Raw genomic sequence first — 16,288 nt, forward strand, 5'->3', positions numbered from 1 at the left:
AACATACCAATGAGGCGAGCCCGCACAAATAGCTGTCCCCCTTCCCCCATACTCCATGCGCCCATCCTTCAAACCACAATCTAAAGCCTCAATCTGGTTGTGATTCTAATTCCGTTCCATTTGTACCCTGCGTCAATGCCCGTTCCTCAATGCTTCGATTCTTGCCGTCAAGCTGTCATTTCCCTTGCCCCTCTCTTCCTTCCGGATGGGGTTGCAGATTGTTTCTTTCCATGAGTTCACGTCTTGTTCTTTCATCAGCTTCGAAGCCTTTCTCAAAACATCCTTCTCTTCCTCCAACTTCGTCAAAAGGTTCCGGTGTTCGTGACCCAAGCGCTCATTCCAGCTGTCAGTCAGTGTCTGAATGACCGTGTCGCCTCCCCGGAAAAACTCGTGGGTTTTGGACTTGACGGCGTCTTCCTCTTGGCCTAAACGACACAGCACATCCTATCTCCTGGTCAGCTTATCTCTGGAGGCAGGATTGCAAAACCTTACAGAAGTGATCTTCATGATGCTGTCCAACAACCCACGTTGACTGCTCCTCACTTCCACAGCCCCAGGCCCATGTCGTCTGTGCATAGGGCTAATTCGATTCTTGTCAGAAGGAGACATGGCTTCTGTTGACACCGATCTCGCGAGGATCCGTGAACGACATGGCCTTGGAGAGCGATACAAGAAAGAATGATCCTCGTTGACCAGTGTGGTGTTCCCATCACCTGATTGGTCCGCTGAAGGTCGACCTTCCGTTGTCAAATCTGGCCCATTAAGACAAATGTCAAACGTCGGTGCATCCATGTCGAGGCGGGTGCAAAAAGATATGGGTGTACCAGGAAGCGTATTCAAGTCAGCTATGGTAGCTGCTTTGCTTTCGTTCGTTGATGTTATGATCCTCTTGATGCGGACGGGTACATTTGCCCTGGATTCTGTAGTATCTTTCGCTACACTTACTGTGGACATGCTTGCACGAAGAGGGTGAAGTTGGCCGCTTTTTGAGAATGGAGCCTGCGGCGGGGCAGGTGCAACTGCGGGATCTGAGGCAGGTGCGCGATGTGGCATGACTTCAACCTCAGGCTTGGTACGAGTAGGTGGAGGTGGAGGTGCCATGCTTGGGAGAGCCTTCCTCGAACCATTTACTCTTCTCATTGGGTCGCCCAGAGATGTTCGTGCACCTCTTCCGACGTTGCTGGTCGAAGGTACAGCTCTGCCGTTCCAGTAATTAGGTTGAACAGATGCCTCAGTCCTGTCGAGCGCCTCCTGTGTCGGGAGCACTGTGTCATCACGGATGCTCTCAGCCTCACCTCCTGGACGTAAATTCGAGCTCCTATCATCCATGTTCATGGTTTTCCCATTCAGCGAATTATTTTTGTCAACGATGGAGGCGACTCCAATGCGCCGTCGATCATGCAACGGAGAAAAAACTGGGTCTTGCGGTTTGGTGTGAACCTTTGCATAGATACTATCCTCTGGAAGTGGAGTTGGTGGATGTGATGCAGCTTCTAGAGAGCTTTGCAGAGTCTGGCATCCGGCGTCATGCATGGTAGTGGAAAGTTCCATGACGCCATCAGAAGAGTCTGAGGCGATATACTCGGCAGGATCATGCCTGCTGGTATCATCGTTGGATGACACTAAAGGTGAGATGTCTTCCTCCGCGTAGGATTCGAGATCGTGTGCTTCCTCATCTATCTCGTTGTCGACTGCAGATGTGTTAAGGATGGTGCTCATTTTAGGCGTAGCTGCATGTGAAGATTGACCAGGGTGTGTCGTCATTTTGGTCTGCTTTCTGTCGTTCTTCGAGTTGGTGGGTTTGATCTTGGAAAGGTTCTGAGGACTTGTAGCGACCGAGCTGCATTCAGACGATGCTTCATAGGTAGTAATACCACGATCAGCTTCAACACGATCCTGGCGTAGCCCTCGAGTAACAACTTTTCGTATACACCGCTCTTCAATATGTCGAGAAATACCAAGAGCGTCATTCCGGGTTTTGTTCGCGTTGTGGCCACTTTCCGCGACAGTATTGTCAGCAATAACGTGGTCCTGGACGTCCTGGACGTCGAGAACATCTGCGTCAACAAAACAAAATTTACCAGTGTCCTTCTTAGGAGATATGTGAGCCCCCTTGTCATCATCCATGACAGTACTTCGCTCAGGGCTGTGCGTGACAAGATCTACACACATGTCCATCGCAGCGGGGCTGGCGAGCCGCTGTTCATTGTCCGACGTGGTGTTTCCAAGATCTGTAGTCCGGTTCGCGGGAGCTGGACTCGTTCTCCTTCTGCTCCCTTCACCTTTTGGGTTCTCATCTCTGTTACCTTTTTCGGTAGATACACGCTTTTGGAACTCAATGGGCGTGACTTGACCTTGTTCCAGAAGGCCTTGGGTAGGTTGAGTTGTTACTCTCGCTGCAGGTGTGATGGGGGTGGTTTGATTTCTTGGTCCATCGGGCCCGAATTTAATGATGGAAGTTCTTCGCACTTTGCTCTCGCTTACTGGAGGAATAGAGCTCTCGCTGATAGGTTGTATTATTCGCACAGGAGTTGCCTTCTGGCCGGGGCCAGGCTCGTTCGCTCCAACAATCTGTCTTGTGAGACTGATGGGATCTTTTCGGCCTGAGGAAGAAACCATCTTCTGCAGCTTTGAGTCAAGATTGAGCACAGAGTCTTGCAGAGCGACCTCTGCCTGCTCTTTGCTTATCGGGTATGAGTCTTCAGCATATTCTGCACTGTCCTCTTTGCGCTCATTTTTCTTCTCTGTCCGAGCGTCACCATGATCCGCCTGAGCATCTTCACTCTGGCTGTCACTAGATTCGACATATGCTTGACTTTTGATCGCGCGCCTGGTCCGCTTGGAAGCTGCGGTCTTAGGCTCCTTCTTGTTGGTTGATTTTCCTACCTTCTTCCGCCCTTTGACCCCCTCCGCCAAGTTCCGAGAGTTAGAAACCTTGGGAGTTCCAGTCCTTTTTCCTGCGGTACCTGCAGCCTCTGAGAAACTAGTAGGTTGTTTTGAGCTCTTGATTTTGACTCTTTTCTTGGAGTGTTCTGACTCCTGATCGACAGACGGGAGATCGAACTCATTGGGAAGAGCTCCTGATAGAACTGGAGCCTGAGAAAGTTTGCAACCCGTGATTGATTGTTTTAACGACCTCTTTTTGAGTGCTGGCTTCGTTGGAGCTGCGGGAGGAGAAACCTGAGATATATTGCCGTCCTGGAAGCCCATTATAGCTGGAGTTTGTGTGAACTTGTGAGGAACTTTGTTGTGCAGATTCCGTGTCTTGGACTTCAACTTCTGAGTCACCACGAGTGGTTTGTCGCTGGGAATAGGCGCTACAGAGGGCATGCTACGTGTTTTCTTGACATTGGCTTGCTCATTAGCTTCAGTCGTATCTAAGTTTAGCGGAGATTGATCTGAGGGTGCTTGCCCGTGCTCAGGCAATTTGGAACTTGGTGCCCGCTGAGATGTTACCTCCTTATTGCTTGATGAGCCCTTCTTTCGTCGCGATGGCTTCCCGGACTGCCTTATGGCACCTTTCGTATCCGGTTCAAGCATTCTCGATTGTGAATCGTGTTCAGAAGGTTGGTGGACAGAGTTGGAACCTGCAACTTGCCTGCGAGCTGCTTTACTGCCAATGTTTTCGGCGCCCGTTTCTGCTGAAGCATCTATCCCCTTCCGTTCAGGTCGTGACGCTGGTCTCGCCTTCTGCTGTAGGCTCCGTTGAGATAGGGTTTCAAGAGGCGATGAGATTTCAAATTCCGATGACTGTGCCTCAGTACAAAAGGTTTCAAGTTTGTCATGCTCGTCTGCCGAAGCCTCAGAAGTGTCCACATGCAAGTCCACGAATGTGGCCGAGATCGATACTCGGTTCTCATTCTTCCTACTCGTGGATTCAGCCTCATGAATAGATGTGTCAGCAAAGACTTGTCGGTCCTGAATCTCTCGTAGTAGAAAGTCTGCAGCTTCGTCATCTTGAAGAACAATTGTGATGTTGTCCATAGCATTCTTGGTTCCATTCTTGATTCTGTAGCCAACATTGTCTGGGAACTTGAGTTCGATGGCGTAAGGCTCCGATTCTGAGAATATTCTGTTCACCGAAAGACAGTCCATGATCGGTATTGAGAACATCGTTGGTGCATCAGGGTTTTCGGGCATGATGAGGGTGATATCGCTCGAGACACCGGCAATAAGGACAGGGCGGTCAGCCGCTGCTTGAGGTCCATCTTGTTGGCACTCAAAGCGCTTTACTCTGTAAAGACGCTCTCTTCTGTTTTGGTTAGCAGATGTCACTGACACCAGGACGATGGCGCCTTACTCTCTAGACAGCGAATATCTTTCCTTGGAGATGTTCACGTATTCCATTATGCGGTTCAGCCAGTCGGAATCTGCTTGTTCGGATACGGGGAATGCGTCAATATCCCTTAATGATCCCAAAGATTTCTTGAAAAGTGCGCTTTCCATTTTTGTACATGACATTTGCCGTACAACATTCGCGGTCAGTACGCGCAGCAAGCAGTTCTCATCTGTTTCGATCAAAGATGCCAATGCACGCCTACTTGTGTTAGCGGAAGATGAATTTGTGGCTAAAGGTACCCTACCATTCAGGGGCTGAAGCATTGCTCTCCCTAGCAGTCGGACTTGTGTACAGTACGACAGCAAGGAGTTGGGCCATCTAGAGCAATTACTTAACGAACTATTGCGATTGGAACCAGGACGTCCCTACCGTATAACGCAGCAGCTGATTCTTGTCGGTACTTGTGAGGAGGCGAAGAACACAGGTTGCCATGTTCTTGCAAATGAGATCTTTCTGGGTTTTGACATCGTCCGGTGTGACGGACGTTGCACGCGCTCGTGTCAGGACCGCAGAGAACGCAGCCTCATTCCTGTGTTGCCGTAGAAGATCCTGCATATGGAATTAACATTGTCTTGCGGTTGTGGAGAAGGTATAACCATACCATGAGAAGGTGGATGAGCTTTAATTGCACAAGGGAGTAAGGGACCTGGAGGACAATCGAAGCAATAGTGCAAAGGGAGACCGGGGCAAGACGAAGAATGTTCTTGGGGCGACCATTTTCGAGGACCTTGTGTAGGTCACGGAGAGGGAAGTTTGCGTCTGTGAGGGACGTCTTCCGGAAAGGCAGAACAATCTCAATTGGAATCCTGTGACAAACATCAATGACCGTCGTTGTACCACGCAAAGGCAGCACTCACTTCACCACACCATGCTGCCGAAAGCTCTGTTCGAGATATTGAACGAGCGTTGTAAAGACTGTGTTAGGTGAGGATTGCTGATCCTCATTCTCCTTCAGGGACGACATTTTCTCCTCCTTTTGAAAGGTGCTGGAAGAGGTGAAGCAGAATGATAAGGTACCACCGTTTTACAAGTGGTGGCTTGTTGTAGAGGAAGCGAGGATCCCATCACACAATGAATGTCACCGGGTGAGTTGTCAGTGCCACGCGAAATGCAATCTGGTATGGGCAATTAGATGGGAATGTCGGATCGCTGATGGTGGTGCGAGAGACATGGTTCAATGGTAAGGAAGTTGGGAGGCAATGCAGGGAATGTTCTTGCATGTCTTGTTTTTGCCATCCACAATCAAACTAACCGCTCGACTACTTCAACCGAACCATACTTGGGTTGATTTACAGGTTCAATCAACGGCGCCTTTTCATCTCTAACATCATCCAGGTCATCATCATCGTCGTTGTCATCCTCTATCGTTCTTTCACCGTCTCCAAAAGTCGGTTTGAAAAAGTTATCATAGCTTGCCCAGACTGCCGTGAACATCGCTCTAAGAAATGTTGCTAGCCATTTGGGATATGTGCCATCTGGCCGGAGAAATATTGAAGCACCACCGAACATGAATAGGAAGAATGGAGACCAGATGGTGAGGAAAATGTAGGAACCCAGCTGCTGTTTTGCGGTGGTCAAATGATAAGTTCGAATCTGATGGAGAAAAGCCTGGTATTCCAACGGTAAAGCATGTTCAGAAGCGCCGTCGGTGATGAGCTTGAGATATCTGGGACTGGGTTGGGCATATGAATGATCTGGCCTGGCTACATCTGCAGGAGCAAAGAGGGTGTGCGCTTTGAAGGACTGGCCTTCAGGCTTCCAAGGCACATCCTCCGTGGGTTCACCATTCAACGCGTAGCAGTCGACCAAGACATCTTTATAGCCCGAGCCACCGCCCTCAGTCGCAATGATGTTCGCGAAGTCCTCCGTTGTCACTTCATATACGACCCCAACGAGACCTTTCTTCCAGTGATCCTTGTGGTAATCTTGACTCCTCCAATATTGATGAGCTAATTCAGCTGCAGAGGCATCTCGTAGGCGGACATTGCCAAAGCAGGGTTCAGAGTACGGGACCCCAGGCAAGTCAAAGGACAACGACAGGCTAGGTACAACTACGTTGACCTGCGACAAAGGCTTGATGTTTCGTTTGCCCTGAAATGTCTCCGCGCAAAGGTTGGAGCCATAGCCCAGATACAGGACAGAGGATACATTGGGCTTCTTCAATGCCTGGGCCGCAGATAGAGGAGTCTCGAGGGGTTGGTCGTTAAGAGACTGGCGTTGTCTCTCGAGCGAAGTGACTGGTACTTGCTCCGCATAATGGGCACGTCGACGAGGAAAGATGTTGATCGAGTCGTACCATTGTCGCAAACACGGGAGAGGTGCACCACATGCTTCGCCGGGAGCTTCCATTTTATATGTCTAGGTGATTAACATGTAGATAGATTGCAGGGAGGTATGAAGGCGTGATACTTGAGTACCATTGCGATTGTTTGTATTTTTAATCAGATTGGGCACAACATCCGGACCAAATTTGGGCCGAGGCGTTCTAGTGTATTTTCACAATACTATCGGATTGCCGGAGCAGCCAATTGAATGGTATCCATATAATTGATATATCAGACTCTGAAAACGTATAGAAATGAATCATGACCATATGTATTGTATACAAAGCGAGTTCGCTCGTGGCACTAGAAGGCGCAAGTAAAAATGTCAATCAAGCACTCTCAATCCATATCATCCTATGAAATCCCCCCCGGCCTAAATGGTCACCACTATGTGGCCATCATCTTTTTGATCTCTGCAATCGCCTTCGCAGGATTCAATCCCTTGGGGCATGTCCTCGAACAGTTCAAGATGGTGTGGCATCTGTACAAGCTCATGCTGTTGTCTAGAGCTTCCTTTCGTTCCGCCTTTCTTTGGTCACGCGAATCGGCGAGCCATCTGTATGATTGCAGCAGAATAGCAGGTCCGAGATATTGATCGCTGTTCCACCAGTACGAAGGGCAAGAGGTCGAGCAGCATGCGCACAGGATGCACTCGTATAGACCATCCAATTTCTTTCTCTCCTCCCTAGACTGCCTGTTCTCCTTGCCCTACACCGTGTCAGCTTAGTGTCTAACAATGGCTTTGATAAACCTACGTCTGGAGACTTGGTATCTCTCTGGAGATACGGCTTGATGGACTTGTATTGCTTGTAGAATTGGGTCAAATCTGGCACAAGATCCTTTACCACATAGGTGTGGGGCAGGGGATAGATCCGTGACTCCTTTGCAGTGTCTGTAGGGATTCGGCCTGGCAAGTGCGTCAGCTCAACGGCTCATTCATTACCAAAGTTACTCAAAATCTTACAGAGGCAGGCCAGTGTGTTGACTCCATCGATGTTCATGGCGCAGCTGCCGCATATACCCTCTCGGCAGCTTCGGCGAAAAGTCAGGGTAGGATCAACTTCATTTTTGATTCTGATCAAAGCATCCAACATCATAGGGCCGGTCTTGTTCAGATCTAACGTGTAGGACTGCATCCGAGGTTTGGAGGTTGGCTCGTCTGGGTTCCATCGGTAGATGTGGAAAGTCTTGATCTTCGCACTCTTGCTCGGGGCAGGTTCCTCGGCAGTCGTAGTCTGAGAGGCAGGGGTAGGAGGTCGGCTTGCAGAGGTATCGTAAGTTGAGCTCTCGGTAACGGTCGCATAGGATCTCGCAGCCAGGGAGGATCGGAAGATGGATCGAGAGGGCGCGACCAGGCGCGAAGCTGTCCTAAGAGCTGCCATTACGAACTTCTTGTCAAGCTGCTGAGAATAGAGGCCTCAGCAAACGGGAGTGGAGAGTAGAAATGATGGCGAGCACAGGAATTGAGGAGTGAAGACGAGTGAGAGCAACAGGAAGCGGCAAACAGTCAATGACCTCTACTCAACCTCGGGACCAATCAAGTCAGTCGCAAATAATCGTAGATAGCGCCAAGCCTACAGGTCTTCTTCCGATCTACTTCCGAATCCCGACTGATTTTCGCTGGCAAAGGGATTCTTTGCTGCACTACTCCGTACGCGTTGTCCATTTTGTGTGAAGCAAAGATGAGACCATCAATTCAATAACAGGACTTTAGATGTGCCATTCAGTCCTGTTATGCGTGATCTAGACTCCCAGTTATGAGGATCGCCACTTCCAGAAGTCCACTATCTCCACAGACCATCGTAGGACATCCGCCAGCGTTGTCTAGCATCGCAGGGTTAGCATCGGTAAGGTGCCTGAATCTTTGTGTCTGTGAATATTTTCAGAAGATGTTGGACCTACGGACAAGGCTAGAGTTCAAAGGCCGCTTCATCATATCACTGAGGCAGCGAATTCCCCGCACGTGAAGCCAACATGTTATATCCATATCGCCCGACTCGTACTAAGTCAGCAGGTCGCAGGGGGCCACCAAAATGATACCAAACATTGTAGGCCATTGTTCCAAGACAAAGATACTTCCATAGTATCATAAGGGATCATCCGGAAATAGTCGCTATATCCGGGGTTCCGTGGGAGCTTAGAATCATTCTCGAAGAAAGGAGACACTGGTATGCGAACATAAGAAACTACATGTCCTCAGCCTCTTGAAACGATCTAAAAAGATCATGAACCACCTTGTTCTCGCTTCAGCACCAGATTTGTCTTCAAACAAGCAAGAAACTGTCGAACCTCCAACATGTCGGAGAACGCTGGACAGCCTGTCTGGCTCATCACGGGATCTAGTGCCGGCTTAGGGCTGGCTCTGACACGATATGCCCTCTCGCAAGGCCACAGGGTCATAGCCACATCGCGCAGTCCACCGAAGACCCCAGATCTCGTCCAAGAAGTAGAGAGCCAAGGTGGTAAATGGCTAGCTCTCGATACAACTCAAACAGACCAACAGATCAAGGAGATCGTTCGACAAGCAGAATCATTCTTCGGTCGGATCGATGTGCTGGTCAACAATGCTGCATTTTGTGTATTGGGCGCAGTCGAAGATCTGCCTGATGCAGATATCGTATTGCAGATGCGGACAAACTTCCTGGGTCCTGTAAGGATTATGCAGGCTGTCTTGCCTGGAATGAGAAAGCGCAGATCTGGCATGATCATGAATGTGTCGAGTACACAAGGCTTTGTTGCAAGTCATGCTTGTGGCGTCTATGCAGCAAGCAAATTCGCCTTGGAAGCCATGTCCGAGGCTTGCAGAGCAGAGGTTGCGGCATTCGGTATTCGAGTCCTTATTATCGAACCTGGCGCATTCAGGACCGGTTTCGCCAACCCCAGCGCTGCCAAATACATCGAGCCTTCGGAAGCATACGCAGGAGAGCATGTGGTTAATCAGAGGCTGATTCAGGTGAACAAATATATCGGAACAGCCATGGGCTCCCCCGAAAAGGCTGCCATGGTCATGTTCGAGGCTGCGACTGGGAAAGGGGCTGCAGGGGAGCTCATTGAGAAGGAGAAAATACTCAGGGTCATTCTTGGACCGGACAGCTGGAAGGCAATTGACATGAAAATCAAGGAGCTGAGAAGGAGTGCCGACCTGATCCAAGAGGTCGCCGCCTCGACAAATTTGTGAACGGCCCAGCCTTACACCGCCATCAGGTAATAGTAAAAGTCATACCTTTCATCTCGCACTGCATACCTGTCTCAGCATTCGTACCCGGCAAGGACATAGCTTAAAGCCGTGATTAGTCAAAAGACCAATATCATCTTGCCACAAAGTCCTGAGTGAGAACTCAAATGAGTTCACGGTTCAACATTGCATATGCATTTGATATTAGCGACATCCTGGTGCCCAAGTGTCTGGTTGAACTGGCTCCTCAGCTCGCTTTCGGCGCCGAAATCTAGGGCTCAGTCCACCAATAGATACCCTTGAACTGTAGTTCTACAAGCGTGTGGATATTCGTGATAGTGCAATCGTGCACGGGGAATTGCTTGGGGTAAGACGGATTTCCTAAAATGATGAATGGATTCACCGCCCTCAGCTATACTTGTTGGAGCCTTTGAGCCTCGAAAACCTGTTCATCATGTGCCGGGGAGGAGCAGAAGACTAACAAAATAAAAGAGACAACAATAGTGGTGGGGTCAATGGTGGCCGGGTTGTACATCAGCCGGTCAGTAGAGCATTTATCTCCGTAGTACGAACAAGATGGCGGTTTTTGGAGGCCTACCAGGTGACTGTCATGTGTTGGCCAGAAACTGATGGCTGCATCACTGACCAGGACAGGGATATGTGATGATGGCGGTAGTTGAGGTCAATGCTGAACCAGGCGTTGATTATCTGTACTCTTATTCATACAGCAGGCCTGGGTTTTCATGTTGAAGTAGATCTGAATTAACGCTGAAGAATTCTCGTATCGGTGGGAGTGAATGTGGGGAGTGGTGGTTCTATTGTCAAAAAAAGTCCATGGACAAAAAGATCGTAGTTCCAGGCGTTGACCCGTAGTTTAGGACCACGGGCAAACAACGTCGGCCGGGCTGATGCCTGTTGAGCCTACGAGCACTCGTACGAGTGCCTATTAGGGGGTCCAGAGTACCTACCTATGATCCCCCGGTATGTGTTGAATGGCTTGGGATGATTGCTAAGCTCGGCTCCAGTTAAGCCTCTTAGGGGCAAGTGTTGCGCACCAAGCTTCTGTCTCGCATGAATTGTGCAGATGAAGATTCCGCAGGGAGGCTCGATGGCGGTTCGCTAGGCTACAAGAAAAGCCCTTTCCAGCCAATCCAGACACCGGCAATTGTTTTCTCTCATCCACTTGCGGGGGTCCTCGTTGACTCTGTCACCTCGCTTTGCTGTGCCGCTTTGCCGTAAACATCAAAATGTCCAGGATATTTTCTATTACGACAGTATCCGAGATGTATGCGCCTAATCCTGGGCTCGTCCACTGCCGGTTGCATTCCATTCCGACTGTGTTTTGCCTCAGAGAGTCATAACCTACATATGGGGTCTTTTCCCGTTCAAGGCTATTCCCATCATTGTGATGGACTCTTCAACCGACACTCACCCTTCCCCTCCTCCTCCCATACTCTCTCTACAATAGAAACAGAAGTCAACCGTCGCAATGGCGCGCCGCGATGAGGGCGATGACCTCGGTCGCGCCCTGTCGCAAGAGAACGTTGAGGAGCAAGACCTGGAGAAGAGAGACGAGCCCTCACAGTTTCTGGAGGTTCCTCGAGACTTAAAAAGAGTTGGTCGTGGTAAGAGCGAGGACAGCACACGTCTGGAAAAGATTGAGTCTGTGGCCACCACTGCGACCGAAGCTAGTACCGCTGTTCCTGTCAAGTCGAGGGAACCGGAAAAACGACGATGGTACCACAGAATAAATCCGCTCCGTGGTACGCCTCCACCAGTGCCTGAAGAGCGGACAGTTTGCCGGGAATACAACGCCAGCTTTCTCAGCCTGTTGACTTTCCAATGGATGAACCCTCTCATGACTACCGGGTACAAGCGGCCAATCGAAGTTAACGATATCTGGCTTGTCAATCCCGACCGAAGCTCTGCGACTATGATTGATCTCCTCATGACGTCCTTCAAGAGGCGGACCGCACGAGGGGAGAGAAATCCCCTGCTCTGGGCGCTCTTCGATACTTTCCGTGGCGAATTCATTTTGGGCGGAACATGTGCCCTGTTCTCGGCCTTGTTCCAAGTCTTCTCTCCCTTCACAACCAGATATCTCATTCAGTTTGCTTCGGACGCTTGGGTCGCACAAAAGACAGGCCAACCTGCTCCAAGCATAGGCCGAGGTGTAGGTCTTGTGCTCGGTATCACTTTTATGCAGATTTGTCAATCGGTATCAACCAATCATTTCATCTACCGTGGTATGATGGTTGGAGGAGAGTGCAGGGCTGTCCTCATCAACGCTATCTTCGAGAAATCTCTGGTCATCTCTGGCCGCGCAAAAGCCGGTGGCAAAGCTCTGACAGACGAAGAAATCCCCGATGAGAATGACGAAGCTCAGAGCGAGAAGATCAGGGACCGCCCGCTGCTTTCTCGTGTGCTCTCGAAGAAGCTGCATCCAAAGGGAGGTCCGAAGGTAACTCCTGACAAAATGACTGGAGTCGCCGGGGATGGCACAGGTTGGAACAACGGGAAGATCGTCAACTTGATGAGTGTTGATACCTATCGTGTTGACCAGGCTTCCGGTTTGTTCCATATCATGTGGACCTCCCCAATCCAAGTCATCATTGTCCTCGTGGTTCTCTGCGTGAACATTGGATACAGTGCCCTTGCAGGTTATGCTTTGCTGATCATCATGCTCCCGTTATTGACCAAGGCAATAAAGTCGTTGCTGATGCGCCGAAAGAAAATCAACAAAGTGACTGACCAGCGTGTGACACTCACACAAGAAATTCTGGGCTCAGTGCGGTTCGTAAAGTTCTTCGGTTGGGAAACAAGCTTCCTTGATCGTCTCAAAGAACTTCGCAAAAGAGAAATCAGGGCTATACAGATATTGTTATCCATCAGAAACGCTATCAACGCCGTTGCCATGTCCATGCCCGTCTTTGCATCGATGCTGTCTTTCATCACATACTCACTATCTAACCACAGCTTGGCCCCGGCCCGAGTGTTTTCCTCCCTGGCTCTCTTCAACTCATTGCGGATGCCCCTCAATCTGCTGCCGTTGGTATTAGGTCAAGTCACCGACGCACAGAATTCTCTGCAGCGTATTCAGGAATTCCTCCTCTCCGAAGAACAAAAGGACCAGGTCATATGGGATGAAAACCTGGACCATGCGGTGGAAGTCGATCATGCCTCATTTACATGGGAACGCACGGCGTCTCAAGACAAAGAAGGCCCTGGTACTTTCCAAACAAAAGGCCAACTTGTGGCTGCGAAAAAGGCCGCCAAGGAAAGGAAGAAGGCCGAAAAGAAGGCTGCAAAGGCCGCGAAAAGGAGCAAGAAATCACCTCTTGCATCCAACGAGGACATTGCAAGCGAGACGACGGAAGTCGAGCCGTTCAAGTTGCAAAATATGGACTTTACGGTTGGCAGAAACGAACTACTGGCTGTTATTGGCACCGTGGGTTCTGGTAAGACATCACTGCTTGCCGCATTAGCAGGTGACATGAGGAAGACGGGTGGCAAAGTCAAAATGGCCTCAACGCGAGCCTTCTGCCCGCAATATGCCTGGATCCAGAATGCAACGTTGAAAGACAATATTTTGTTCGGTAAACCGTACAAGTCCAGATGGTACAGAGATGTTATTGACGCCTGCGCTCTGCGTCCTGATCTGGATATTCTCCCTGCTGGTGATCAGACTGAGATCGGAGAACGTGGTATCACTTTATCGGGTGGTCAAAAGCAGCGACTGAACATTGCTCGAGCAATCTACTTTGACGCTGACATCGTTCTCATGGATGATCCTTTGTCTGCTGTCGACGCGCACGTCGGACGCCACATCATGGACGAAGCAATCTGCGGCTTGATGAAAAATAAGTGTCGTATTCTTGCCACCCATCAGCTGCATGTCTTGTCTCGGTGCGACAGAATCATTTGGATGGAAGACGGCCATATCCAGGCTATCGACACCTTCGACAACTTGATGGCCCACAGCGTTGACTTTCAGAAATTGATGGCCACGACTGCCCAGGAAGAAACCCAGGTCGCGAAAGCTGAAGATGAAGAAGAGGGCGAGAAGAAGCCAGAAAAGAAGCTTAAGAAAGGAAAGGCTCTCATGCAGCAAGAGGAGCGGTCAGTGAGTTCGGTCAGTTGGGGTGTATGGAAAGCGTATATCAAAGCATCCGGCTCACCAATATTGTGGCCGCTGATCGCGATCTCATTGATCATGTCCCAGGGTTCCAACATTGTCACTAGTCTGTGGCTTAGTTGGTGGACTAGTGACAAGTTCGGATTCTCTGAAGGAGCATACATTGGTGTCTATGCCGGTCTAGGCTTTTCTCAAGCCATTCTCATGTTCATTTTCGCCACGATTCTGTCCACCAGTGGAACAAACGCCAGCAAAGCATTGCTGCAAAAAGCCATGACCCGAGTCTTGCGGGCTCCCATGTCCTTCTTCGATACCACACCTCTAGGGCGCATAACCAACCGATTCTCCAAGGATGTTGATTCGATGGACAACAATCTCACAGATGCTATGAGGATGTACTTCTTGACATTGGCCATGATCACTTCGGTTTTCGCTCTGATCATTGCTTATTTCCACTATTTTGCGGTGGCCTTGGGGCCACTATTTTTACTCTTCTTGTTTGCTTCCAGCTATTACCGAGCATCGGCACGAGAAATCAAGAGGCACGAGGCGGTCCTGAGATCTACTGTGTTTGCACGATTTTCAGAGTCTATTTCCGGGTCGGCATCTATTCGAGCATACGGCCTGCAAAACTATTTTACATCACGCATTCGGGAAGCTATTGATGATATGGACTCTGCATACTACCTGACCTTTGCGAATCAACGTTGGTTATCTACGCGATTGGACGCCATTGGAAATGTTCTTGTCTTTGTCACCGGTATTTTGGTCGTGACCGATCGCTTCAACGTCAATCCGAGCATAGCGGGTTTGGTTTTGTCCTACATTTTGGCCATTGTGCAAATGATCCAGTTCACAGTACGACAGCTAGCAGAGGTCGAGAACAATATGAACGCAACGGAGCGGCTGCACTATTACGGGTCTGAGCTTGGTCAGGAAGCGCCTCTCAAACTTCGAGATGTTCCGGATTCGTGGCCACCGGCAGGAGCTATCAGCTTCAACAAGGTAGAAATGCGATATCGACCGGAACTTCCGCTTGTGCTCAAGGGGTTGGATTTCCAGGTTCGAGGAGGAGAAAGAATTGGCATCGTCGGTAGAACTGGCGCCGGAAAATCATCCATCATGTCTGCCCTTTTCCGGCTGACAGAACTTACGAGCGGTCAAATCAAAATCGACGATATTGATATTTCGACTGTGGGCCTGTACGATTTACGATCACGACTGTCCATCATTCCTCAAGATCCGACCCTGTTCCGCGGCACGGTCAGATCTAACCTGGACCCTTTCAATGAACATACAGATCTTGATCTGTGGGCTGCTTTACGCAAAGCTGACCTTGTTGGCGAGGAAACGACCAACGAAAAAGAGGATCGTCCTCATACAGCCGAGACAGCTGTGACTTCGACCTCCAATGTCAACGAGCAGACATCAGGATCAAACCGCATCCACCTCGACAGTACGGTGGAAGAAGAAGGATTGAACTTCTCTCTCGGTCAAAGACAGTTGATGGCTCTTGCGCGGGCTCTGGTGCGAAACTCTCAGATCATTGTTTGTGACGAAGCTACATCCTCGGTCGATTTTGAAACAGATGAGAAGATTCAACGGACCATGAGAACGGGGTTTGCGGGCAAGACTCTTCTCTGTATTGCCCATCGTCTGAAGACTATTATCAATTACGATCGAATCTGTGTGATGGACCAAGGACGAATTGCCGAACTTGATTCCCCGATCAACCTGTTTGAAGCGAATGGCATTTTCCGGAGCATGTGCGACAAGAGCCGTATCGTTCGGGAGGACTTCTTCAGAGAGTCATAGAAAGAACCTTGCAGGTGGTACTGTCAGAGGTTGAAGATCTGTATTGGCTTTTTTCAGTTTAATAAGATATACGGATACTCCGTATGCAGAAGTATTGACTGGGATGAATGACTTGGAATGGAAAATACTCTAATATCTTGGATCTCGTTCTCGTATGGTACACATCGGCCAGAGTAATCTTCTGGGTGGTGCTCGTGAAATGGGTCGCACGATGAAATAAAACCCTACAGTAGGGTACTGGTACTGAGTAGAAATTGAGTGGATGAGTGAGCAGCTGAGGTCAGGGCCACCATTCCCACCGGTCTTGCTACCTTCTCCCAAAAGTGGAATTAGCCAGGAACAAGATGTCGACACCAGATCCACAGAGGCGAACCACATACGAGTGCCGAAGAGAGTGACACACCACCCGGGCACTTTACCATCCGCACCCAGTGGGTTCTGACAGTTCACTATTCCTGACCGAAGTGAGACCACAAGAAACAAGATTCTCCGTGCAGGTG

General features: G+C 49.7%; 4 protein-coding genes across 4 annotated transcripts; 1 reads left to right on the top strand and 3 right to left on the bottom strand.

Moving 5' to 3' along the window:
- Nucleotides 1–46: 46 nt before the first annotated feature.
- On the bottom strand, nt 47–5,303 carry PV06_06085 (uncharacterized protein; the record flags this gene model as incomplete). Its single annotated transcript, XM_016407157.1, has 7 exons — nt 47–444; nt 493–4,252; nt 4,301–4,537; nt 4,584–4,657; nt 4,709–4,888; nt 4,941–5,145; nt 5,197–5,303. 7 exons carry the CDS (start codon nt 5,301–5,303, stop codon nt 133–135), a joined length of 4,875 nt encoding a protein of 1,624 aa, XP_016262761.1. The 3' UTR covers nt 47–132.
- Nucleotides 5,304–5,531: 228 nt separating this feature from the next.
- Nucleotides 5,532–6,711, bottom strand: PV06_06086 (uncharacterized protein). The gene has a single exon (XM_016407158.1). The coding sequence runs from the start codon at nt 6,686–6,688 to the stop codon at nt 5,582–5,584; it is 1,107 nt and encodes a 368-aa protein (XP_016262762.1). The 5' UTR covers nt 6,689–6,711; the 3' UTR covers nt 5,532–5,581.
- Nucleotides 6,712–6,875: 164 nt separating this feature from the next.
- On the bottom strand, nt 6,876–8,144 carry PV06_06087 (succinate dehydrogenase [ubiquinone] iron-sulfur subunit, mitochondrial). The gene is made up of 3 exons (XM_016407159.1): nt 7,628–8,144; nt 7,419–7,570; nt 6,876–7,371 (listed from the first exon to the last, which is right to left on the bottom strand). Exons 1-3 carry the CDS (start codon nt 8,043–8,045, stop codon nt 7,051–7,053), a joined length of 891 nt encoding a protein of 296 aa, XP_016262763.1. The 5' UTR covers nt 8,046–8,144; the 3' UTR covers nt 6,876–7,050.
- Nucleotides 8,145–11,151: 3,007 nt separating this feature from the next.
- Nucleotides 11,152–15,903, top strand: PV06_06088 (uncharacterized protein). Its single transcript, XM_016407160.1, has one exon. The coding sequence runs from the start codon at nt 11,328–11,330 to the stop codon at nt 15,786–15,788; it is 4,461 nt and encodes a 1,486-aa protein (XP_016262764.1). The 5' UTR covers nt 11,152–11,327; the 3' UTR covers nt 15,789–15,903.
- The last annotated feature ends 385 nt before the right edge of the window (nt 15,904–16,288 follow it).

The sequence above is a fragment of the Exophiala oligosperma genome (assembly GCF_000835515.1).
Source record: "Exophiala oligosperma strain CBS 72588 unplaced genomic scaffold supercont1.5, whole genome shotgun sequence".
NCBI classification, from domain to species: domain Eukaryota; kingdom Fungi; phylum Ascomycota; class Eurotiomycetes; order Chaetothyriales; family Herpotrichiellaceae; genus Exophiala; species Exophiala oligosperma.

What these genes read in the sequence shown, in the direction of transcription:
- PV06_06087 (XM_016407159.1), bottom strand. Translation starts at nt 8,045, where the DNA reads ATGGCAGCTCTTAGGACAGCTTCGCGCCTGGTCGCGCCCTCTCGATCC. An exon ending in CAACACACTGGCCTGCCTCT is followed by an intron (nt 7,571 to 7,627) that starts GTAAGATTTTGA and finishes CGCACTTGCCAG; the next exon opens with GCCGAATCCCTACAGACACT. An exon ending in GAGATACCAAGTCTCCAGAC is followed by an intron (nt 7,372 to 7,418) that starts GTAGGTTTATCA and finishes GACACGGTGTAG; the next exon opens with GGCAAGGAGAACAGGCAGTC.
- PV06_06086 (XM_016407158.1), bottom strand. Translation starts at nt 6,688, where the DNA reads ATGGAAGCTCCCGGCGAAGCATGTGGTGCACCTCTCCCGTGTTTGCGA.
- PV06_06088 (XM_016407160.1), top strand. Translation starts at nt 11,328, where the DNA reads ATGGCGCGCCGCGATGAGGGCGATGACCTCGGTCGCGCCCTGTCGCAA.